General features: G+C 40.9%; 1 protein-coding gene across 1 annotated transcript in view; it reads right to left on the reverse strand.

Annotated features, from left to right (window-relative positions):
- MYO16 (myosin XVI) overlaps positions 1–27,492 on the reverse strand; it is a gene marked incomplete at its 5' end in the record, with an annotated part of 177,772 nt that overhangs the window by 32,817 nt on the left and 117,463 nt on the right. The window contains one exon of the mRNA XM_067563549.1: positions 25,588–26,778. Within this exon, the coding sequence (XP_067419650.1) occupies positions 25,588–26,778 (1,191 nt within the window). The remainder of the gene's footprint in view (positions 1–25,587; positions 26,779–27,492) is intronic.

The following is a 27,492-nucleotide window of genomic DNA, read 5'->3' on the forward strand; positions in this document are numbered from 1 at the left end:
TGAGACTGTCCCTCTATTATCATTCTAATGCCTCACATCCTGGGTATAAGTCTCCACTGCCTAGCACCTTTTGAAGCCACTGACAACTGTGCAAAAGGTATACCAGATCATGTTGTCCTAATGTAGATGAAGACAGGCAGTGGAGTGCCTTTTCCACTGTGATCTGTAGCTGCAAGCTAGTGGTATTACTCGGCAAAAACAAACACAGGTACTTCCTTGAAATAGTATTAAGGCACTGGACTAGAACCCAAGATAACTGGGTTCAGATTGCTGGCTCTGCCACAAACGTTTTGGGTGCTTATGAACAAGTCATTTAATCCATCTGTGCTTCATTTCCCTCTGTAAAGTGGGGGTAAGAATAGTTACATTTCCTTGTCTCACGATCTTGTATATTTATACTGTAAGCTCTTCAGGGCAGGGACTATCTCCTACTATGTGCATTGTATTGATCTTGGATTTGGTCCTTTAGATGCTCCCATAATAACAACCACCAATAAGTGTACAAAGTTAAAATGTAACATCATAATCTTCCTTCTCCTTCGCATCCTCCTCATCAAATTCTAAAGGGACATAACATCTTTGCAGACTTAGCCCCACCCAGACTGATCTCCAGCTAGGTCCTTAAGATAGCCTGCGTCTAACAGCTAAACAATTCTAAAGCCCCAACTATGGATCCATGCCTTCACAGATACTTTCATTTCTCCCAAAAAGACAAATTATGTCTGTAACACCAGTGCACATTGAATCCCTGTGCAAGGGGAGGGGAAAACTGAGTTTAAGTTAATTCTTTCTTCATCAGATTCTTCTCTTGCACCCTCTCATATTAGCTGATTTAGCAAAAGGAACTAAAGCCTCAGCAGATTCTGGCTTGGCAAATGCATACAGTAGATCATTAAAGAATGTAAAATAAACACTTGACTTAGCCTTGGTAGAAGCAGGCTGCCTATAAAGTATAGCTACATATTATAGCTTATATGACATTTATCTGAAAGGGAAACTTCACAAATCTTTAGCTGTTAATAGTCAGTACACTTGCCTATAGACCATCATAACCCACCTACATAATTACTATGCCTCGTACTACATGAAAAGTGGCAAGTGGCTGAATTGGGTCCTTCTTTTTCTTGATAGCCAGAAGATTTATTGAGTGCTTCAACATCTGCAGTTCATATGAGAAATTCAAATTGAAAATGGATTTCTGTATACCTATTTTGAAAATGTTTTTTTTCTTTCCGGGGTGTGTGTATATATATATATCCCTTAACTAATGCAGTGCTCTTAAAAAAGAGGAATCTTTTTGGTTTATATTTTAAAGTTGAAATGCTGAAAAGCATTATGGACAGTTACTATCCAACTAAATGGATAGTCTACTACCACCTTTACCTAGGAGAAGCAAACAGTGGACAGATATGAGGTATATTGAGGACAGATATCTAGACACAAAGTAACTGTTCCATTTGCTCCATTCACTGTAGCATGTCTTAAATTGCTAATGGAGAATATTAAAGAGAAACTAAAGAGATACAATTCCTAGGCCTGGTCTACACTGGCAGTGGTGTGTATAGTACATGTAGTGATACACCATAGTGAAAAGCAGGTTGTGTCCACACTGTGGTATGCAACTACATGTGGCAGTGAAAGGTACTGCCAGAGCCTTTCCCTGCTGCCTCCTCACAGACAGAGCCTTTCCCCGTTGCTGGAGCCTTCCCCCATGTCAAGGAAAGGCTCCAGAGGCAGGAAAGCAGCAGGATACCACACTGCTAAAAATAGCAGTGTAGACGTGGAAGGCACTGCTTGGGTAAGTAAAGAGTCACGTAGGGTTTATACCCTAAGATTCTGGCATTTCTTTACTCTACTCACTTAGCAGTGCCACACCATCTACACTGCTATTTATACCTATGCTAGGTATCTGTACTCTACATGCCACCGTAAGTGTAGACATAGCTAGTGTGAACATTGGTATTTGAAATAGCTCTGTCTTCTCTACTACAGCAGGCCTCTGTCAGGGAAAACAAACCATATTTTACCTGACAAAAGTCTAGGTTATATAACTGAACTTATCTTTATTTTATATATTTAGGGCATTTCTACATTTCAGTGGTAGAGTCCGGTGATCCAATAGAAAAACACTACCACATATACTGGCTGATTGTTAGCAACGGAAATAAAACACTACAGTGAACAGCTGTAGTGCATAAATATTGGACATATATTGTTGACTTATTTCTTGATCTATGTAATTGGGTGAGTTTTCTAAATAAGGTTACTCTATGGATAGCATAACAAATAGGTCTCTATTTTTTTCAAAATATATTTGTTACATAAGCTGTTGCATTGTGTAGTGGCATCTTGAAATGGGTATACCACACATCATGCACAATCAAATATTAGGTGGAAACTCATTTTTATTTCACATCATCTTGATACACTCCTACAGTAATTTGGAAACTACTTTCTTTACATAGTACTATCAACTTTCCTCTGTCAGGTATCTCTGACACACATACTTATGCACCAGTCCTTCACCCCATCACCTTTCTAAAAGTGTCAAAAATTGTCTTTAAGAGACAAGAATAAAAAATACATACGGCTTCTACAGCTGTCACTATGCTAGTCAGCACTATTGAGTGTTGGCTGTTTGTTCAAATTCACCCTGCTGCTCTCACTAACAGCACAATGTTGCACATTGCAACAGAAATTGGCAGCATCTTAGCTAATAAACAAAAGCTTATATGAAGAGTTATACTGACACTGATATTATGAGAAGCCAGTTAGGGATAAGTGAGGGGTGAAAGCATGGCAATAGGCAGTTTATGGGGCTGGCAGGATCAGAGGCTTCAAGAGTTGAAGATTTTAAAAGGAAAACTTCACAGGTTCTGCAATGAATAAGAATATTTTGAACATTATTTAGTAAATAGATTTTGCCAGGAATATGACTGATTGTTTAACTCTCATGGTCAAATTCTGCCCTGACTTACACCTGGTAAAACCTCATTAAAGTCAAAGAGATTGAATGGATTATAAATCAGGGCACAATTTGGCCCTTACTGTAGCATGGTGGAGAGTCAGAAACATTGTCACATTCTGTCTACCCATAAACCATTGACCACATCAGGAGTACTTTTTAGAATATAACAAATGTGATATGCAGTACAGTCAACTCATGAATTCCCCATTCACCAGTTATTGTCACAGTTCCTGGAAGAGATGGAGTTTACAGCTCATGATGTAATCATGAGACTGTGAGTGTAATAAAAGACACTTGCTCTCATACTTGAGGAAAAAAAAGTTTGAATATGCCAATAATGGAAATGATTAACTACTACTGCTTCTTTTCTTTCCTGTTTTATATGAATTCCTATCAGTCAAAACATCATGAGACTAATGATCCTGTTCTCTTTAACAAATAAATGTTTCCCTATTTTAGTTGAGCTGTAAATTCCAAATATTTTGTTATAAAACCATTTACTCTCTTTGTATGAGCATAAAATGTGAATTTCCAAACTCTATATTTGTTTTAAATAGGAACAGACCTAAATTAATATTGTTACCATCAGGTTATATACCAAATCACACGCACTTCATGGAAAATTTAGGAACAGAACCTCAGGACCCAGTTGGCCTCCAGACACAAGTTGTATATTGACACATATTGAGAGACTATCTGGTAACTAAGTGAGAAAGCAACTAAAATCTGCTCTCCTTAAATAAACTCAAAGGCAGAATTTAGCTCAATTGTTAGTGTCACCATGTATAGGGATTTACACAGAATATTATTATTCTAATAAGTTTCACATACCCATGTCTTAGTCAGTTGATTCTGTTTTTCCATTTGTGAACCCATCTCTTTTCTACAGAACCATCCCTCCAGGAATGACTGCCTATTCATCCTTCTAGCTCTCTCTTTAAAAAAATAAATAAAATATGCCACCATCTTTCTTCCCATAACTCACCTGCCCCTTCCAATTCTTTTGTCTTTCCTTGGCAGTGGTTCTTGAGTTCATAGCTCATTTACAGATTAATTCAAAGCCTAATGAAAACAATAGAAGGCTCCCATTGACTTTAATGGGTTTTGGGTCAGGTTCATACTTCCCCTGCATGATTGGTGCAGTGTCACCAAAGTGCTATGAGAGCTGTAATATGGGTCATTATAGAGAACCTTTCAGCACCCACTGCTGCAGCTTAGAAAGGAAAAAAAATCTGCCTCTAAATTGGAGAAGGTCAAGATTAAGATCATTTAGAAAAAAGAAAAGAAGAATGAAAATAAACGAGTTTAGTAGTTTATGCTGAAAACTGTTTCTCCTTTCATGGAAAATGGCCAATGTCCAGTAATGCTTTCAGTCTGCGGATTTGGCCATAACAGCCCAAAGTCATTAGATCTTTCAACCCTGTGAAGTGATGGCTATCCACTATAAATTTAAACTTTCTCTCTATAGACAAATATTAGAATATATATAGCAATTTGATACTAGAAGAGCATTATTTCCTTATGCTCCAAGGTCATCATGGCCTACTGAAACATAGTACTTTGAGCTGTAGAGAAATGAGCCGTTTCTCATACAATTTTTATCAGACTTTGAACATATTAACGAAATAATGTAACCCAAGAAGAAAACTGTGAAAGGATAAGTATGGCTGGGGTTGAGCTAAGTAAAAACATGGAGAATATAGAACATATAATGATGAAATTCTCAATATTGGAGGTAGAAGTTCCCTAACAAAAATATCATTTAATGATGATATTAAAATGCCCTATTCCATCCCAAGTTTCAGTGGGGAGGATATTTGATGATACCGGCTAATGGAAAAGCAGCCTTGGTCCTGGGAGGTGGAGGATAGAAGGAAGGGTCAGGCTTGTCTCCTTCACAGCCTTCCTCCTCCCAGAATGTACATGGAAATTATGCATTGGCCAGGAGGGATAGATGATTAATTCAAATTGTTCCACCCATTTGCTGAATATAAACCCCTCATGGGAATGCAGCAGACATCCTGATGCTGTTGCTGCCTTGCCCTCTATTGGAGGTATAGTTTTAAACTGTGTTTTCAGTTTGGGGAATTGTTTTTCCTCAGGGCAAGATTGACAAGGTGTCAAGTAGTGGTTTGTTTGTTTGTTTACCTTAGCATCCTGGAGGCTCATTTTCAGGTTAATAGGGAGTAATGACAGGAATTTTAAAGTTGTAATTTATAAATTTCATTTCTGTAATTTCATTGCAACTTGTGGCTAGCGTCCAGTGCAATGAGAGGCTCAATGGGGCCAAATGCCAGAAGTGAACATGAGTAAGAAACTTAGGAGATAACTGCTGGACTCTATTAGCCTATATGAAATAGGATTGGACTCCTGAGTCATTTCAGAACTCATATGTAAATCCTATGGATTGCTGCCGCTGCCGATGAAATAGGAAAGATCTTTAACGCTTCTCACACTGAGGTATCCCTAATGCAAACCCTCATTCCTCCTTATTGGTGGAGGGTTGCGAGGATGAGAGGATTCAGAGATGAGCTGAATTCTAGAAGTTAGGTTGAAGTGGACCAATGCTGGATATTTGTTATATGTAGAATTGGTTGAAAAAATTTCAATACTTTCTTGGGGTCAGAATTTGCTGATTCATCAAAATTGAATTGTTTTGTGGAGATGGTTCAGTTATTATGAAGAAAACTGGAATACAAGAAAATAAAAATAGAGTATTTTGTTTTCAATTTATTGTTTTGTTTCATTCCAACTTTAGAATTTTGTTCTGAGTTTCTGATTTTATTTTGACTTGGTACTGGTGTAGTGTGTCAGTCACCTGTCACATGTTGCCCTGTGTGGTCTTTCATTCATAGATTCTAAGATCAGAAGGGGACCTTGTAATTATGTAGGCTGACCTCTTGTAAAATATAGGCTACGGAACTTACCCAAAATAATTCCTAGAGCGTATCTTTTAGAAAAATCTTGATTTTAAAATTGCCAGTGATGGAGAATCCACTCTTGGTAAATTGTTCCAATAATTATTACCCTTACTGTTAAAAATGTACACCTTATTTCCAGTCTGAATTTATCTACCTTCATCTTCCAGACATTGGATTGTGTTACACCTTCTCTGCTAGAGTGAAGAGATATTATCAAATATTTTCTCCCCATGAAGGTATTTATAGACTGTAATCAAATGACCCTTTAACCATCTCTTTGTCAAGCTAAATAGATTGAGCTCGAGTCTCACATTGAGACAATTCAAACACACCTAGTCTACTGGGGACAGTTGCACTAGCCAGAGTGACCACAGTTGATGGCATCACATCAAGCATCATGTAGTGAAGTTCCCAGATCTGACTTAATCCTAAGAATCCAGGAATCTCTGGGGAAGCCCCACAGGCAAGCTAGATGAGGCTGTGTACTGCATATCAATGAAGAGATTGTGAACATGGTAAGCGGGGGTGGTTTTGTCCATCTTGGCAACATGGCTGAACAGAATGCAATGCTCCTTTTGACTATAACAAAGTGATTGAAGGAAGGCCAGATCTGTGTGAAATAGTGACTTTTTGAACAAAGTCAATCCACTTTAAGCTCAGGATTTGGCACTAACAGCATAAATAGAATTCCTCTAGTCACTCCAAGTCTGCCTGTAAGAGGATCCAGGTTTCTGACCCATATAGCAATATGGATAGTAGACAGATCTGATAGATCATGAACTTCATCTCAGTGCAAAGATGTTTTTGCATCCTTAAGCAAGCCATCAACTTCATACAGGGAGAGGAAAAACTTACTTGTTGAAGAACGTCCAGTTTGCTGTGACTGTTTGAACTCTGCTTGTAGCCTGGTAGATGAATTTGTCCATGCTCTCCAGGGTATTCGACTCCACCTGCACCAGGGGTTTTGGTGGCCTAACTCCATAGTTCTGGACCTTCGTCTTCTGCCATGAGATGTTCAACCGATAATGTGGGCGGTGTCTTGAAGACCATGGAAGGCAGGGCTGAAATTCTCTGACTTCTTCACAAGCAAGGCAGCAGCATCGGTGTAGTCTTGGTCAGTGAACACTTCTTGACCAACCTTGATTCTGACATGAAGTGACAAGCCCTAATATCCAGTCAATAGCTCAACAAACTAGTGCTGGGGTAAGAAGGCATCCCTGCTGCACACCTGAAGATGTGTACAAACATTACAAAAGCCATGAACTACTGTGCACTCTCACACTAGTACCAATGTGAATATTGCACACGAGATTTAAGCAGAACATCTGGAACACCACCTCCATTCATTGCAAGCCAATGTACTGATCTGTTGACTATATGAAAAACTGCTTTGATGGTAATATAGGTCAGATGAAACAGGGGGTTAAATTCTCAGTGCAGCTCAGCCACTAGCCAGAAGGCAAGGACAGCATCCATTGCTGACCACCCAACAATGGAATCTGATTGTTGTGGATGATGTCTGTGAAATAGCAGCTGCATCCTGTCAAACAGGACATGAGCAACAACCTTTATAGGGATTGATAACAATGAAATCAGCCTGCAGTTTCCACACTTGGTGTGAAATGGGGAGGTTACTTACCTGTAACTGGAGGTTCTTTGAGATATGTGGTCCCTATCTGTATACACACTATGAATCCAGAGCTGGAGAATTTGTCCATTGGTTTGTGCATGCATACTGGCTCACTTCATGCCTCCATCTGAGGGGATAAAAGGTGGAGTGGACTGATCACGTCCCCAGTTCCTTCTCTCCTGCGAATCAGAGAAGATCTGAAACAGAGGGGAAGGAGGGCAGGTAGTGGAATACAAAAAGGGACCACACATCTCAAAGAACTTCCAGTTACAGATGAGTAAGCTCCCCTTCTTTGAGTATTTCACTAGGGGTGATTGACAAGCAGTAATTAAGTAGCAGGTGGGTGAGAGGATATAGACAGTAGGGCTGAGTAGAGTATCGCCGTCCCAAAGGAGGCATCAGCAGAAGAGTCCTGCACCAGGCCATAATATCTTGAAAACCTGTGAATGGAGCACCACATGGCCACTTTACAAATGTCCAGGAGGGGTACCTCCTGAGGTGATGCCATAGTTGTTGCTTATGCTCTTGTGGAATGAGCTCTTACCTCATGGGAGAGAAGGTTTGACAGCTGATAGAAGAGTAGGACGTAGCCAGAGATCCATTTGGAGATTCTCTGGGTGGAGCTGGCATATCCTCTGACTCTTTCTGCTATAGCAATGAATAGTCTTGGGTATTTCCTGATTGGTTTTGTTCTCTGCAGGTAAAAAGCGAAGGCCCGCCAAACATCAAGGAAGTGGAGTCTTTGTTCCTCTGCGGAAGTGTGTGGTTTTGGGAAGAACACAGTAAATTGATTGGTTCAGGTGAAAATCCTAAACTACTTTAGGAGTGAATTTTGGGTGTAGATGCAAAGAAACCTTATCCTTACGGAAGATTTGGCATCATTTCTCCAAGTTCACCAACCTTTATAACTGAGGTGATGGCTACAATGAAAGTGACCTTAATGAAAAATAGAGACATGGAGCAATAAGCTAAAGTTTCAAAATGGGGAGGGGCTTGTGAGTACTGAGGGAACAAGCTTTAGATCGCACTGGGAAGTAAGCTTTTGAATAGGTGATATGGTTCTTGTTAGGCCTTTCCAGAATCTATTGGTCAGTGGATGTGCGAAGACTGAGTAGCCCTGAGAAAGTGGATGATATGCACTGATCTCCACCAAGTGGACTCGGAAGGAGATGATGGACAAACTTGATGTCTTTAAAGATAGGAGATAGTCCAACATGAGAGGAATACCTGTAGTCTCTAAGAGAATATGTCTCTGATTTCCCCAAGAAGAAAAGTGCTTCCATTTAGCTAAGTAATATTTTCTAGTTGAGTATATCTAGACTCTAGATATATCTAGACTCTAGTGTATCTAGACCACAAATTCAAAATTACCCTGGGTTCCTTCTTATCAGCAGAGAACAGGGAGGTAAGAATAATCCTGTTGAAAAACAGCCTGGAAGACATGGTAGCTAAAGCCTGCCCCCATGGTTATTCAATCACCATCACCACTAGAAGGCAACACTACAGCAATTGTTTCAGCAGGAGTACCACTATTACAGATGCTGAGGGAGGTAGCAAAAGATCCTTTTGGCAATAGCTTGGAGAACTTTGGATTGGTCCACTTTGCCTCTCCCCACCTTGAGGAGTGTGCTGCTGCTGCAGCAGAGAGGATGATGGGCAGATATTTACACTGCATCAGATCTTCACTGTTGGCAGCTGAGGAAAGATATGTGGCCTGCATTGCATCAGCTGGCTGTCACCCACCTCTCCTGATCACTATCAAGCATGTACTCAGTGCCAATATTCACAGGCAGTTCAACACTGAACTGAAAAAAATTGTTTCAAGTCAACCCAAAACTGCTTTTTTTTTTTTTAAAGAATTTTCATCAAATCAAAATAAAAATGGTGAGCATTTTTAATAAAAGCAAAGGACATTTGGAAACAAAGGGTTAGAATCACAAGAGGATTTTTGTGTCAGTCACAAAACTGAGGAGGAGTTGGTGATATCCCCTTTATAGCCTATAGCCCAGTGGTTAGGGCATTCACTGGGATGTAGAAGACCCAGGTTTGATAGGGACTTGACTTGTGTATTCTCCCCTCCTAGGTGAGTGCTCTACCACCAGGCCATTCTGGGGTGGGTCTCTCAATCTCTCCTGTTAAAGTTGTTCCACTTTTTATAAATGATTACAAATTAATTAGGCCAGAAAGAGAGTGTCAGAATGATCTTACAGTGTGGTTCTTAGGGTATTTACATGGGGAGTGGGGGAACACTCAAATTCTTGTCTCTGTTTCATTAAATATTACTACACAGTGTTTTCCACTGAAAAATGATGGACCTCACAGGACCTGGACAAGGTATGCTTGGGGATGTGAGGGAGCAGGGCCTGGGGAGACAGCCTAGTGACATGGGAGGCAGAATGGAACTGCTGACTTAGGAAGGTGGCCCTTGGGGCACTCCCCAAGACCTCTGGGTGCTACCTCCTCAGGTGAGACCAGAGGACACTGGTCCTAGAATCTCTGCCCCATAAATGGGTTGAACTTGGAAGACTTCTTCATGGTAGCAGCAAGCAGACACATTTATCTGCCCCCTGGAAACGTGTGCCCAAATGTTGGAGCAGCAGCGGCACCTGGAGCAGCAAGCGCTCCTGCATCCCTCCCACCTGACCCTCCTCCCTTACATCACCCATCCCAGCCAATTTTTTTTTAAAGTCAGTCAGTGTCCTGCTCCTACCTTCTCTCAAACCCTCCTCTCCCTCTTCCCTGCCCTAACTAAGTGACATATTGAATTGTGTAGAAAATGGCTAATAATGGACTTCCTGCTCTGGGACACAAAAGGGTTAAAACATTTTGTTTGATATTTCCAGTGGGAATATTTCATAAACATTCGTAACAAAAACATTTACATTATTCTGAAACAAATTCCATTCCTCCCCCCCGACCCAATTTTTGTTTGATGGAGAATTTCAAAATGTGAAGCTTTCATTTCAAATCAGACAAGAAACAAACTTTGAAATCTCAAAATCCTCCACAAAACAGAATGATCATTCTCCGCCCAGGACTGGTTATATGGCACCAGCCACTTAACACCATTGTGGTCTCAAGTAAATACCTAGCACACTTGCCCGAATTAAATGTAAAAGTTAATAAGGTTGTGGCCTGCCCCTTTAAATATGTTTCACTGTTTCATTCTCTTCCGTGTCCCGATCAAGCAAATAATGGCAAGCACAATAACTTTAATCCCTTAGAAATAAAGTCCCACCATTTTTATTACTAAATAATTGCATCTTATGTGTATAGGTGTCAGAACTTTCTGATGTTGCTGCCACAAATGACAGCCTGTTTCAATTCATTTTTCTTTACTTGTATGACTCCTAAACAATACATTCACTGGCCTTGCATTTTGGATTCAAGTCTACCTCCATATGCCATGACAGTATTGATTATTTCAAAATACGTTGTTTACATTTGAAAGGTTCCAATCTGGGCTGTGCTGCTCAATTACAAGGTGATTTCCAGAATCCAGCAATAAAGATGGAACAGAACTGCCACATCAGTATGTGAAAAAGTACTCCAGGCTTTTAGTTTCACTTCCCTATGAAAATAATGGGCTTGTAAATTGCCACCTGAATTCAATAGTACATGCTGAGTGTTATTACAGTTTATGGGCTTGAGATACACTGTGGTGTGGTGGTAGAGCTTAGTTACTGTGCTCTTGCCATAGAAAGGATGTGGGAGTTAAGGGAGGCAAAGTAATTCAAAGTAGAGAGAAACTTAAAAAAGGAAAACCATTATATAAAGCAGAGGAACTGAATGCCACTCATATGGAATGGGCAATTTAAAGTGATTAGAAAAGATTGTGCAGATCCCCTCCCTCCCCCCCGAAGACAATAATTATGGAAAATCTCTAAAGCCCCGATCCTGCAATGACTTATGCATATGTTTAATTTTAGGTATTTAAGTTTAATGATGTAAGCAGGGTCTGAATGAGCTCTCCCCTGACATCTAATGACAAACTGCGGGGGAAAGACTTCAGGAATGGACCACACTTGCATAGATACAACTACGTCTACCTAGGTGCTTAGCAGATAGAACTGCTTTGCCAAAGTGATCCATGTTGGTTGGTTTTGAGTTACACCATACACCATTTGACGCTCCCCACTTCAATGTTTAAAGACAAAGATGATTAGAGTCAGTTGAGAGTCCTCGTTTCTGTTCAGTGACTGCCAGAGCTGCCTCACAAATAAACAGGTCTAAAGGCTATCACTTAGACCTTGTGTCGGGAAAGTGTTGCAGTGAAAGACAATTCAGAGGCTGCACTAGCAGTGAGGTTCCCTGTGACCCCGTGAAATCACTCAGAGCTGTGGTCAGCAATGGAACCTCGGAACACAGGCATTGCAGAAAGGGCAGTGAGCGGCAAACAGCCTCAGAGAAAACCGGGGCAGCAGCGGTGAGCAGCATTAGAGGCAGTGGCAAAGAGCAGCAACAGCAAGCCTGTTGCAGAGGCATGTGGCAGCAGCAGAGGCATTGCTCGACGCCTCCCCCACTTCAGAGCTGGGAAATGAGCCCATGTGAACACAACCCTAAACTCTAGGTCTTTGCTGACCAGAGACAACCAACTCCGAGTTGGCTGCAGTGGTGGGAAAGGGAAGTGGTGTGTTAAAGGAACATTCATTTCCCAGATTTTCACACGGCAAGGTGGGAAGCTGGGGCAAAGCACACTGCCCAACATACTTTGGGTGGATGTTTGCTTATTGTTACATACTGCTGAATTGTGTTTGTGGTGTTTTCATAAATTAATGCTTGGGTTCCCTGACCCTGTTAATAGAAGTTTTCTTTTGTTATACACAGACTCAGTGCTTCTGAGTGGGGAAGTATTGCCTCTTAGAGGTGCCAAGGGGTGGTGTTTAGTTTTCCCAGATTATTGCATGGGGGCTTAAGCAGTTCTGTTTTGTATTGTTAAGATGTACCCTTAGATTTTGAACCTGGCCCTTGCTGCTTCTGACACCACCTTGCAGAAGGGTTATATTTACATTGAGCAAGTGCATAAATCTTTGCAGGATTGGGGCCTAGATGATGAGTTTGTAGTTATTTAAGTAACAGTGAGTCACCAAAAATACCCCCAAAAGCTATAAGATTTTTGTATTAGTAAATGTTATCAGTAAAATAACAGTGTACATTTGTGATATTAATGATTTATTGCAATTTATGTGCATGCTAGAAGTCTTCCTTTTTATTTTTATTAGAAATGGAAGGTGTGTTATGAGGTGAGTTTTTTTGAAAAATGAAGTTGTTAAACTATTGTGATGTAAACACTATAAAGAGGGATTATAAAATGTGCTGGAAATGGAATTCAGTCTTGATTGGTGTATTTTGGTGTATGACCATCAGGTAAGACTTTTTTATGGTATCATGTCATCATGCACAAAGTTTCTTTATCATGTGACAACATAAAGCCAAACCAAATTAGGGATTATTTGGTCAAGTTTGAAGAACAAATACTGAAAACAACTGTGTGGGGATCCTTGGTCTTGCATTTCATGAGCTGTATCAGAATCATTTTCAAAGAATGGGAGTGGAAGAGAAATCAAATGCCGCTGATCTTAATGATTCCACCTTGCCAGTGGGACTAAAGTATAAACTAATCACCATATTCCTCTCCTCTAGTGGTTCCACAAATCATAAAGTTGGCCCTGGAAAACATGAGCAGTTTCCTTCAATGACAACGGGCCAGTGAAATTACTAGGTTACGTATGTTAGTGATACACAGAGCGCTAGGATTTGCAGTGGTTTCATTCAAATGGTGTTGGATAGAAAATAATTACCTACCAGACCACATTTTTGGTTGAACATATAAAGAAAGCTCTTTCTCAGCAAAATATGCTACTCTGCAGAAAGTATGAAACAGAAAATTATGTATAATGTATTGCAGATATCCTAAAATAAGAAGTCCGCATATTATTTCTACAGCAAATTTCCCAAGTGATGAAAGAGTTATAGGCAGCAATGAAGAACAAAATGAAGTTAACAAAACTCGGAGACCTTAAGGCTAAGATTTTCAAGACACTAGTGTTTTTATCTAAGGTTCCTTACATTTTGTCTTGAGTGCCAATTTGAGACACGTTAAAGTGGCCTGAATTTTCAGAAACTTCTGAGCAGCCACCCTCTAACAATCAGGCCATTTAAAGGTTCCTCTAGTTGGGCACCCAAAAATGGAAATGCCCATAATCAAAAATCACTTTTAAAAAAATTAGCCTAAGTATTTGTCTGGAATTAGGTCTATTTGAATGTGGAATACCATACAAATTTACAAATATTTTAATACAGAGCTGAGAAATTACGGCAAAAAATACTCAGAGCATTCATTCAGATTTCAAAATCATTCGTTCTGAGAGCGTACACATCTGTTAAATGTTTGTTTTCTTTGAATATTGCATCCATTGAGTTTCACTAGCAAGAACGTTCACACAAAGCTTGCAGTAATCTCAGAAGTGACAGTGCTTGACACAGCAAGTGAAGAAAGTTCTTCCTACCCCCATCACCATAGCCCTTCCATAGAAGCCACTAAACAAGCCAGCCCACATCCTTCAAAGTTAGGATTATGCAAATAGGTTGTGTAAATGTGACAAGAAATAATTAAATTAAATTTTGCCAATCAAATGTACAATAGCCTAATTTTTCTAGGAATAATGCCTCGATCAAGTCCTGTGAATGGCCAAAAAGGAAAAAACATAACATTGTCTAACATTCCCAAATCACAATCATCTGTTACCTTTCCCCAGTGGTTTTTTCAAGACCTCCTACAGATTAAAAGAGATATACTAGAAGGTCAGGGAACTATATGTCTTATTGCATTTAGCCAGCAGTTCTAATTTTAAATACTGAGTATCAGATCCTCAGAGTCAACTGTTTAGGATCAATCCAAGAGAAAAAAAGCAAAAAAATCAAACAATGAGTAAATTAGACAGATGTAGAGCTGTGACTGTCTGTCTTTCCCTTCCTTTCTCATTCCTATAGTTTTCCTAGCTTCCCCATTCCTTACCCTATCTCTATCCCAATTAAAAAATATGTAACTGAGGATGTGATGCCAATTCTTCACCATATCAGTACGTTTGTGTGTTACATCCCTCTGCCCCAGGTCTTAGTCTGTTTTGCGTCTTTTAGTGTGAAGGCTCTTCTGGACAATGTTTGTTTCTTATCAATATTTGTACTGCACCCTGCACAATGTGGCCCCAATCCCAACTGCAGCCTTTTGGCCTTGTCACTATATACATGTTTACTACTATCTCTAATAAAAAAAAATATATTTCTGGAATTACAAACGGTTCATGGAAATTCTATGAGCAAGAAAAGAGGCTAGGTGGCAAGTCTCTCTGGCCCACTTCATCCCCTTATGCAGCTCTGGTAACACAAAAGGCAACACTACTCCCTAGCTAGAGAAATCCCCTAGCACGGAGGAATTTACAGCATGGAACTGGTGTTGCTAGCTCCTATGCTACCTCCTCAGTATTCCCTTGTCTAGGGGGTCCAGTGTAAAGCTAGTTTCGAACTGACTCCTGCATCAAAGAGCTATGAGCAGTTCTCTTGATTTCCCCATTCTGCTGTATCTAGTAGAAATTGGAGAGACTCCAGCCCTAAATTTGTAGAGTAAATTACTCACTGTGCATTACTCAGCAGTATGTACATATCTAATCTGAAGATTAGTCACAGAAAATATTTGAGTCAGACTCAATATTTGAGTCAGGCAATTAAGCAGAATTATATAAAAAAGGTATTAATCTATGTCAAAGAAGAATTTTGAAGCTTAATTCATTAATGTTTTTAAAGCTCTTTGAGATCCTCAGGTGAAAAATGCTATATACATGCAAAGTATCATATTATCATTTTCCCAATACTCCTTGGTAAAAGAAGATAAAAGGTGAAAGTATATCTTTCAATATTGCTCACATTTTGTAAGTTCTTGGCTTTTGCTACAAAAGAAGAAAATGTAGGAATAATGAGATGCAGATATGAATATTATCTTTATTAAGATGCTAAAGAGGAACAGCTGAGTGGTTTAGAGGATAAAGGACTGGGATTTCATCTCTGAAACTCCAGTGGGAATTTAATTTGCAATCCAGCATAGAGATACATTAGCTACCAAGAGTAGTTTACTTTAATCTGCTCATAGTGGGGAATTATTTACAAGCTATCAAAAGAATACCCTCCTCTGACAGGACAACATGCCTTTACAGAGACAAGATCCAACTTGCTATTTTCCAAAGCTCTGCCTAGCATATAAAGAAGGTTTATTTTCTAAGCTTTAGTTGGAACTAGGATGCCAAATATCTGCAATACCTGGGGGCCATTAGTAGCTTCCTGACCATCACCATTTAAAACGAGATAGCATGGAGCTGCTCATTCGCATGTAAGATTACCTGGGAAATGTCTGATTCAGGAAGAAGGTAAAGAGGGGACCCAAAACAGGTAATGGAAATGAATGCTACGGGAGGTGTCTGTAATATTTTATTAATATAATATGTCTATCTGATTGTTATTGTGTTGCTTGCTGTAGTGTTTCAAAGATGGTAATTCAGACATGAACTGGCCTGCACATCGACAGGAAAGCAAACGCCTCTGATAGCCCCACTCCCATTTGTTGATAATTAAAGGACAACACAGAGCCAACTGCATAGAAGTCGATCCCCAAACCTATTTCTGGTGGGCTGCATAAACCGGTTTGACCAGGTTCAAGAGATACAGGAAGACTGATAAATGAACAGCCTTGAAACACAAGTGGAAGACACGGGAAGTGAGTAGAAGCAGACTGCACCCCAGTTCCTAGAAGTGGTAATGTCCTGATAGGTTAGGCCTACTTGAGCTTTAGGTAAGACAATTATCAGTGTAGACTGTTGTGTTAGAACTGTTTGCTCTTGTTATGTTTTGTCCTACTGCTAAGTTTAAACAATACTTTATTTTGGAAAGGCTTTGGACTGTTTGGACTCACTACATTCATTATTAGCTCACAAAGGAAAGATTAATGAGGCTCCAACCCAGCTGGGCCTGTGGAGGAATCATGGTCAGGATACTGAGCCTGGGGACCCATTCTGAGAATGGGAAAATCATAGGATTTCACCCCAGACAGATGAAGACAAGAGGCCTATCACTTGGACAAGGGCACTCAAAGAGACTTGAGAGGGAGTCAAAGTTGCAGCTGAACTGTGACAATGAAATAGAAATTTTTACCTTTGAAATCAGTAGTATACTCTAAACAGGAGGGATAGTTTTGTGGTTACAGCACTGAACTGGGACACATGAGGTCTGGGCTAATGTCCCCAGTCTGTCATAGTCTTCTTTTCTGACCTTAGACAAATCATATAATCTTTCTTTGCCTCAGTTCCCCACTGTCTGTTTTGCCTTTTTAGATTGTAAACTGTTCAGGGTAGGAATCTTCTTTTATGTGAATAGTATGTACATAAATTAGTACAATGGCACTGATCACAGCTGGGGCCTCAGGTTCTACAAATGAATAATAACACCTATATAAATCCAGCATAGGTCAGTAGTCCCTGAAAATTTTCCCATCTACTGAGAGTTTTGTGGTCTATGTGAAAGAAGCTGGTGTGATCTTAACCCAGGCCACAGCAGGCAAATGTGCATGTTACAAAACCAGTAATTAGCATCCTAGTTGGTAGCTTCAACAAAGAGATCAAGAAATGAAAGGCCATGAAAGTCTTCTCAGCCTTTGAGATTGTTTCTCCACGTCAAGACTGAGGCACACTGTTGAGATTTGCTTGCATTGCCTGTATTGTACTTCTTCTGTGAATAAAAAAAGAGCTTGGGTCTCCAAGGTTGTAATCTAGTAATTTTCACAAGCACTCGATTATTTTTTAAAATAAATGAACTACTAAGGCGATCTTCTAAAACTCGCCTTACTTTTAGTGAGAACTCTGGATGAAGTCCTGGCTCTACTGAATAGCTAAATCCCCCTTGACTTCAAAAGGGCTTGAATTTCACACTCTATTTTGAGATAAAAATAATTGATTGGATTATACTCTCTTCAGTGAAGAGAATTGCACAGTAGTAAACTGAAGAGCACTGTTCTGGATAAATCCTTTTTATTTTCATGCACTCATAGCATCACCTACTATAGATAAACCACCTCAAATAAAGAGAATCTGGGAAAAGAGAGGAACCTTGCAAGAGCTTAATATACGCTAGACAAAATAAGATATTATAAAAATACTACAGTATGTCTACACTGCTGAATTGTGGAAGTCGCAAAAGCATGATCACACCACGCTCCTTACGTCAGGCTCTTGCATCCCAACTCGCCATGCTTGAGTCGACATTCAAAGCAGTGCACTGTGGGTAGCTATCTCACAGTTCAACTAGCCACAGAGGCTTTTGGGAAGCTTGTTGTCCTCCCATGATGCAATGTGTTTCCTCCTCCTCCCTTCTTGCCCCAAACAAACGGCAAAAGCTTTTTCGCACCATTTTTCTATTCCGCACACACGCCGTTGCCAGAGAGGCATTGAGCCCACTCAGCTCTGCACTATCCTTGTGAGCATCAAAAATACCTCACGGCTTATCCTGCAGTATTTTCAAAGGTGAGACAGGAGCCACAGCACAGAAAATAGCGATGTTTCGGAGGCCGCCCTGCTATAAACCATAGAATGAAACAATTCCCATTTGCTGCAGGCTGTCATGCATCATCTTCAGTCTGTGGAGTGCTGGTTCTGGTCCTGGGAAACAAGCACAGACTGGTGGGATCGCATCGTTATGAAGGTGTGGGATGATGAGCAGTGGCTGCAGAACTTTCATATGCGAAAGGCCACTTTCTTTGTGCTTTGTGCGGAGCTGTCCCCAGCCCTGAAGCGCGTGAATACTCGCTTGAGACCAGCTGTGACAGTGGAGAAGATGTGGCCATCACTCTGTGGAAGCTGGCAACTCCAGACTGCTACCAGTCATATGGGAATCAATTCGGAGTCGGAAAATCCACCGTTGGAGCTGCTGTGATGCAAGTGTGCAGGGCCATTAATAGACTTCTGCTACAAAGGCTAGTGACTTTGGGAAATGTGCAGGACTGTGGAGGGCCTTTGATGGCACGCATATCCCTATCCTAGCACCTGACCACATTGCCACAGAGTGGATCACAAGGGACGTTTCACCGACATCAATGTGGGATGGTCAGGAAAGGTGCATGATGCACACATCTTTAGGAGCTCTGATCTGTTTAATAAGATGCAGGCAGGCACTTTCTTCCCTGACCAAAAAATAAATATTGGGGCTGTTGAAATGCCAATAGTGATCCTGGGGGATCCTGCCTACCCCTTGCTTCCTTGGCTAATGAAGCCCTACACCAGGCACCTGGACAGCAAGAAGGAACATTTCAATAACAGGTTCAGCAAGTGCAGAATGGTGGTGGAATGTGCATTTGAGAATTTAAAGGCCAGATGGAGATGTTTACTAACTAGGCTTGACATCAGTGAAAAGAACATCCCATCAATTATATCGGCATGCTGTGTGCTCCATAATTTGTGTGAAACCAAGGATGAAAAATTCCCCCAGGGTTGGGCCGTGGAGGCTGATAGGCTGGCTGCAAATTTTGAGCAGCCAGATTCCAGTGCTACGCTCAGAGCCAACTGTGGAGCACTTCGCCTATGGGAAGCACTGAAAAATTGGTTTTGCAATGAACCACAGTAATGTATGTCTCTGCTGTGCCTTTCTCTTTTCCATCCCTCGCACCTGCAGCCCTCTCCTCTTCTCTCCCCGCACAAGCGATTAAGACAGATGTTTTTTAAAGCTGCAAAGTTTTATTTGTGACCCATTTCAATGGGGAGAAAGGAGGATAAGTTAACATTGTAAAGTGTCATTGTGCAAGCAACTGTGGTTGCGTGCAGTTCTTAAAGGGGCCATCATGTCTTTCTGCTCACCGTCACCGGTGTGGAGTGCAGCATGTACTGCACCCTGCTCAGCCTCTTCCTAGAGCACTTGGGGGAGGGGGCTGATAACAAAGTGGTAAGCGGTGGAGTGTTTTGGAGAGGCTGCAGAGGGACTCTGTCATGCTACTGCTCTTCCTGGAGCTCTACCAGATGCCTCAGCATGTCAGACTGATCCCTCATAATATGCAACATCTCCTGTTGTGTATCATGCTCCTGCTCCTTTGCTAATCTTCTGTGTTCCATATCCATGTCTAGTTTTTCAGACGAGGACATCCTCCAGGCTCTGAGCTCTGTCAGCAGCCACAGAGGTGTTCATTAGTTTGCTAAACATGTCATCCCATGTTTTCCCCCCTTCCTAATCTGGGAAAGTCTTTCAGCAGGAGTTCTGCAAGGTGGGCTGAAGGCTGAAGCATCGACTGTAAGAAAAGCAAAGCACAAAGTTGCCATTGTTAGCTGACACAAAGTAGTAAAAGAAATGTTACAACGTAAAAAGAACTCCCCTTCATGTTCACAAGGCCAGACCCGTGTTTCAATCTGTAAGTAGCGGATGGGTCGGAGTGGCATTCCAGACATGATAAGCAAGGGGCCCTTGCATCCTTTACAGAGAGGTTTAATTAGCACTAAAATCCACAATCCACACTTGAGCAAGGAGAGGGATCACCGGGCTCCCCTGTAACATCCCAAGGACTGGTTTGGGAGGAGGTGGGCAGAACAGATTAGAGGATGCTGTGGGTTAAGCATAGCAGCAGAAAACATAGGGAAACAACAATACCAATACTAGGAATTGTCTTGGAGAGGCGCCCAGGGACACTGGCAATGGCAGAGGAATAACACGCAGTGACTGTATTGGTTGGGTATTTTAAACTTGCGCCATCTTCCCTAGGTGACCATATGTGATATCAGTCTCCTGAGGGTAACGCAGGTGGAAAGGGAAGATTTGCTGCAAGCATTGGGGTACAGGCCTGGCCCTTATGCTGCTATGCTGTGTTCCACAATGATGCTTGCTCATTTAATAGCAGAGTGGTGGGGTAAAGTGTCCTACTGTGGTGGAAGAAATAAGGCTGCCCTCCCCAGAAACCTTCTGCAAAGGATTACAGATTACCTACATGAAGGTTTCCTTGAGATAGCCACAGAGGATTCTTGGAGCATACCTCTGCACATAAATAGTCTGTTCTGGGAGTAACCCACCACTGAAATTTGGCAACACCCAGGAAGCCCATCCCCTCAAAAACACAAACTCCTTTTAAGAAACTGGACTGGGGACATAATCGCAAAACTCCCTAGATGTGCCTTTCCTGGAATCTTGATCAGTCCCACTATCCTGTGTGTGGCAGGGCTGCTCTGGAGTAACGAACAGGTCCTGGCTCTCAGGGAGAATGGATACCCCGCTCTTCTGCACCCTTCTCTCCTCATCTTCATCCTCCTCATCCAAAGAGTCCTCCTCATTCATTCTGGACTAGGATTCTGCGGAGGTATCAACACTGCGTGGTGGCACAGTGGTGGGGTCATCACCGAAAATCACATGCAGCTCCTTGTAAAAGCAACATGTTTTGGGCGAGGAGCCAGAATGGCTGTTAGCTTCCGTAGCTTTCTGATAAGTCTGCCTCAGCTCTTTGATCTTAACGCGGCACTGCTGCATGTCCCTGTTGTGCCCTTTCTCCAACACGCCGTGAGATATCTTCTCGTAGATATTTAAATTTCTTTTCCTGGTTCTGAGCTGAGCCAGAAGAGACTCTTCACCCCACAAACCGATGAGATCCAAGACCTCTGGTCAACTCCAGTCTGGAGCACGTTTGGGCTGTGCAGTTGCCATGAGCCGTTCAGCTACAAAGCTCTCTCCACATTGTCCAAACTGGAAATGGAAATTCAAAATTTCCCGGAGGTTGAGGGGAGGAGCTATTTCCTGTTTATGTGGCCATGTTACAGCAGAGCGCGAATGTCCAGAGCAGTCACAACAGAGCATTATGGGATACCTCCCAGAGACCAATGGCATCGATTTACGTTGCACTCTGCCTACACTGACATAAATGTGTCCCATGGAATTCGACTTCAGCGCTACACCACTTGTGGAGGTGGTTTTATTAGGTCAACTTTTACCGTGATTTAGATCGGTGGAACTTACGTGCCAGTGTAGATGCATACTTTAGGGGGTCGACGTAAGTGGCGTTATGTCGATCTCCATTGCCAGTGTAGAACAGGCTCTAGAATAGCAAGTTATGCATTTTCCAATATGGTACTTCAGATTTTACATAAAACAATCCACTTTCTTGTTTCTATCTTATTAAAATGCACCAGATGTTAGAACATAAGAATGGCCATACTGGGTCAGACCATCTAGCCGAGTATCCTGTCTTCTGACAGTGGCCAATGCCAGGGAATGAACAGAACAGGTAATCATCAAGTGATCCATCCCCTCTCCCCTATTCCCAGCTTCTGGCAAACAGAGACTAGGACACTTCAGAGCACGATTTTCCATGTTAAATGAAAACTACTATTTATAATGGCTGTTACAAGAGAAATAAAATGAAGATGTGCAGTAAACCAAAATGTAATTTTATGTAAAATGTAAAACTGTAATTTTGTCTGTGTTTCTTTGATACAGTAGATTAGGGGTCAGCAACCTGTGGCACGCATGCCAAACATGGCATGCACGATGATTTTCAGTGGCACTCGCCGCTTTCCACTTCCGGCCCCGCCCATCTCCCACATGGGCCCAGTGGCACCCTGGCCAGAGCTGTGCCACTCCTGGCCCAAAGCAGCACTGCACGGCTGCTGCTTTCCCCTCCTGGCCCCGCCTCTCTCCCATGTGGCATCATGTGGGCCCAGTGCTGGGAGAGGAGTGGGGCCGGGAAGGGGGAGTGGCCACCGCGAGGTGCTGTTTGGGGCCGGAAGCAGCTCCTGGCCAGGGTACTGGGCCCACAGCATGTAGGAAAGGGGCAGGGGAGAAGGGGCATGCCACGTCCAAAAGGTTGCCGATCCCTGCAGTAGATCCTTTTGCTCATCAACAATTTATATATAACAATTTATATGTAACGGCACTTCAATTTATATAGCAGCTTTTATCTAATAAAATATTGATTTTAAATTTTATGGTATATCTTCCTTGACCGTTGACTTTTCATATTTAGTGTTGTCTTGATGAAATATTTAGAAGTCCAACTTTTTCTAGCTTCGGATCACAGGATATCTAAGCTGATCTCCATCTTTGATCATGCGTGATGAAAAATTAGTTTGTAGAAATCTCTAAACCCTAGATAACCTTTTGTGTGCATCATAAAAGTCAATCTGAAGTCTCTGTTGAAGTGGTCCTACAAAGCAGCACAAAAAGGAAAGTGCTTAGGTGCATTGAGAACACTCTTCCACTTCCAATCTGACAGGCGCTTCTGAGCCAATGACGTAATGGAGAGATAAACCAAATAAACTCATTCTCCATATATATAAAAAAAGCCAAAATATTTTCATTTTATATTGTCAAATGTGTGTAAAAGCACTGTGTCTTCTGCTTTAGAAAATAATGAAAATTACTAAATATATTTATTTAATATCCCCTAGTACACTAGTTTGATTCCACTCTATTATATCTTCATGAATCAAGATGAATCCCACAGAAGTCAATGGAGCTGTGGCCATAGAAAATACAATATAAAAAAAGTGAGAAGATAATCAAACCATATGTAGTTTTACATTATGTTTGAAAGTAGGAAATCAGACCAAATTTGAATATGCCATGAATATTTACACAAACACAAATAAAACTAATTACTACGTCACATGTGGGTTCAAAGATGGAGAAAGAGAATGATACATTCAATAATCCTGGATTTTAAATGAACTCTTTCTGGTATTAAACAAAACTGTTGACAATTCCCACAATCCAGGACAGACCAAGCAGAATAGCTAAGCACATTAGCTTTTTATGGAGAGAAGCTGTAGTATATTGCACACTGCATAATTTTTTCTGTATGTAGTTGTTAATAAATTTAAAAAGTAACATGAAATCAAATGACCAGACTCCATTTTTGAATCAGACATTAAAAGACTAGCTAACTGCATTATTAATATAGCTAAATTTTAAACTGCTGACATCAAGCTGAACTTTAAGAATTAATAATTTGCACCAATCTGGAGCTTCACTGTTCTGTACAATAACAATAAATTAATAAAAACCCTAATCCTTTTGCTTCTTGCACAAGGTGAATGATTAAATAAGGATCTGTAAAATATTATGGTCTCAAAAATATGTATGCAAAATGGCAAGCCTCTGGTTCAATTGCATCAGGTACAACAGACTTTGCAGGAGAGCAGGTTGGGAAATAAATACAATATTTTGCAACCCCGATTGTATTAGATTGGAGACTTAAATTTTTCTAAAAGGCGAAACATGATTACATTATCCAAACTCATGTCTTCATGAAAATGTAATAATGAAACTCTGAACCGAAGTTTTCAAATTAAAATAAATGTTCTCTACCATATAGCTAGCCTACTGAAATACACAAAATACAATTTTGCAGTCAAGATGTTGCCATTGAACTGACATTATAAACTTATCTTCATATGATGTAATATCTACAGTCATTTTGTTAAAACTACTGGAATGTGAAGAAAACCATTTAAATTTGTAGTGTGAGAACTGACTGGTAGAAGAAAAGTTGACATTTCAAAGAAAACTTGAGGAACTGTATAATCTGCTCATATATTTTCTGTATTTTATTCCCCCATTTTTCATAACTACAAGATATATATATATATATATAAATAGGACATTTGTTTCTAATTTATTTTGCCTCTGACACAGGTTGGTTTTTTGATTTTTTTGTGGGCCATTTTCTTTGTGACACTGGAGCAGTAACAAAGTAAATGTTAAAAAAAAAATCTTCCCTTTGTGATCTCCGGTTAATGTTCCATATTTATGTGTTTATTGAGGAAGCAACATAACCAATGACTGTTACAAAATAGGCACCTGAGCTGGAAGGAATACCTTAAAACACCCCAACAGCCCACAAGGAATCAGCAAACTACCATACATAACAACTTGGGTTTGTGTGTAGATTTTTTACATTTCTTTGAACTTGAGCTATGGATAATTTCTTTTAAAGGTGGTTGAAGAGATGGGCATAACATTTTATTTCAGCATTATTTTACTTTAAAACAGATATTGTCTGCAAAAAGATGTGAAAGTTAAAAACATGGAGATTCTCCTGATTTTAGTGTTTCTGAATAATGGTGCCAGTGAACATATCTCTCTCTCTCTCTCTCTCTCTCTCTCTCTCTCACACACACACACACACACACACACACACACACACACACACACACACACACACACACACACACACACACACACACACACACACACACACACACACACACGTCAGCCTGGCAATTAGCCAACCAATTGAAAAGAACATACCTGTACCCCAGAGATGCAATGCTGAGTAATCTGCTAAGCTTCCTGTGGTCTTTGTTTTAGAAAGTAAGTATTCTTATAAGTTAACGCTATACATATATTCCATTGATGGTTGGGATCTTAAAATAATCCATTTATTATTATTAAATGCCTGTATTGCCATACTTCCCATACCCTCCATCAGGAATGGGACCCCATTATGCTAGGTGCCATACAAACACAAAGGCAGACAATATCTGTGCCACAAAGAGTTTACATTCAAGAAGACAAATGATACATGAAGGATGGGAGAGCGGAAAACACAAATATTTATACAACGTTTATGTACAAACATACATTTCCCCCCTTTCCTTTAGTACTAAATGAATGAAAAAGGATCAGATCTCTCAGACTGCCCCAAGGCAAAAATCATTACCTATCCTACCTTAGCCATCACTACTTAGCAGATTTTATGTAGGTGGTGGCAGAAGTGAGACTTGCAGAGGGAGCTGAAGGAACAAAGGGAGTGTTTTCATTGCATAAGGGTTAGCGTGGACATTTGTGAGGGAAGTGGATGTTGGAGGATTGCATGGTGAAGTTGAAGTGCTGACAATGTGATAGAAGGGATGAAAATATTTACTTACCAATGCTTTTCAGTTCATTTTTAAATTTAAAACCACAACCAAAGAATTGGCACAAATATTGGGGTACAGATATTGTCCCCCTGAATCTGTGTTCTGAGAATACATATTAAGGTCAAGAATTCCCATCAAGCTTACCTTCAGGCTCCCTAATCTTTCTTCCTGCTGCAGACTTTCGAAGCATGCTCCGTCCTGAGTTGAACAAGCTAGTTAACTCATCAAGGGGACTGGTCAAGGGTCTTGAGTTTGTAGGGCTGTATGGAAGTGGAGACGATGAGTTGGAGTTTGATTTCCTGTGGTCAGCTCTTGCCACCTTTACTGGGGAGTAAGGCAGCTTGGAGAATGGGGAAGATGAACCTCCAACTTGAACAGGATTTGGTCTCTGAGGTACTTTTGATGGATCTGAGTTTGTTCCTGTTTTCCCTGTATTAACCAGAAAAGTAGCACAAGTCTCTGGGGGGAATGTAAAATGTGAGGAAGGGCGATAAGAAATAGATGGGGGCATAGGAGGTGGTGGGGGAGGAAGAGGAGTTGAAGGAGGAGATACTTTGTTTGAAACATTAAATACAACCAAACCTGGGGATGAAGGCCTTTCATTGTCCCCTTTCTGGTTTTTGGAATACTGTGGGGATAGAGGAGTTGAACCCTCTGACTGGACAGGGTATTTTAGATTGGTTTCCAGGACAGGAAGCTTTTTCACTTCTAGTGGTGTTAGGGGTGATTCATCAGAAGCAGGTGAGCATGTTACAGGGGTTGGAGGAAACACAAGAAGTGGGGGCCTATGGGGAAGCAAGTTTGGGAAAGGGGCTGGAATGTCACAAGAGTCTTTATAGCCCAAAGCTGCTTGATTATTCGCATCAAGTTCTTCAACTGGTATAGATTTTTTGCTCTCAAACAATAGCGGAGGAGATCCAGTCACTAGTGGAACCATCCCATTACCATTGCTGCCTTCTTCTGGTAAAATATATTTCATCTCTTCATAAACAGACTCTCCTTGGTCTGGGCTTTCTGCTTCCACAGAACTATTCTTCATAGCATTCCCTACCATTTCAATATAAACTGGCTCAGTTTCCTCTTCTTCCTGTGACATACACAAACTTAACGTGCTGTGATGCGGCCCATCAGCAGAAGCTGCTCTTTGTATTGTCATAATGTCATGACCACCTGTTTTAGACACTGCATTTGAATGTTTCACATCCCCGGGCTTTTGGCCAGATATCTCTTCATAAGAGCCACTGAGCTTTGTGTTGGGACTTCTTTTTGGCTTTCTGGGAGGAATCTTTTTCATGGTGCTATAGTCATCACTGTGTGGCCTTGGTCGGGTCAATACTGAAAGGGAAAAAATATATATATATATTAATAGCAGATCAAGGTCTTGAGTCTTCTGCAAGATGATGTCTTACAAAGGTTTTGTACTTAAACCTTCACTGGATAGGATTCACGGTATTGTGATGACCTCTTGCCCCATGCATAGAGAGACAGTCAAAAGCTAAGCTGCACCCATATTGCATAAGAAATAAGACTCAGGACTTTCTGCTTCAACAAAACACATGCCTCTATCATTTGAGGCGAAGAGATGGAGTCTTGTTTTGCTGTCAGTAGTAATATAGTTTAGTCATCAAAGGGTGAGAATCAGAAATACCTGAACAGATTAGTCATTCAATGAGTGGTACTCTGCAGGCGTGTGCAATGTCCACCCTCTGCATTTGCCCATTTCTACTGGCTAATGAATTGGGGGGTGGGGAGGATTGGGAAAGAGAGCAGCACAAAGGCTGAGGATGTGAGGGAGATTCCCAAACCTGAGCCATTCTTTTTTGGTGACAAATCTGAGTAACTGTCCTAGATTGAGGTTTCATTGGAGGAGATTTTGGAAAAACTTGATAAATTAAACAGTAATTAGTCACCAGGACCAGATGGTATTCACTTAAGAGTTCTGAAGGAACTCAGAAAGGAAATATGTAACTTGTCACTTAACTCAGCCTCTGTACCAGATGACTGGAGGATAGCTAATGTAATGCTGATTTTAAAAAAAAAAAGGTTTCA

The sequence above is a fragment of the Emydura macquarii genome, unplaced genomic scaffold (assembly GCF_026122565.2).
Source record: "Emydura macquarii macquarii isolate MOO-44397 ecotype Brisbane River unplaced genomic scaffold, CSIRO-AGI_Emac_v2 contig_2531, whole genome shotgun sequence".
NCBI classification, from domain to species: Eukaryota; Metazoa; Chordata; order Testudines; family Chelidae; genus Emydura; species Emydura macquarii.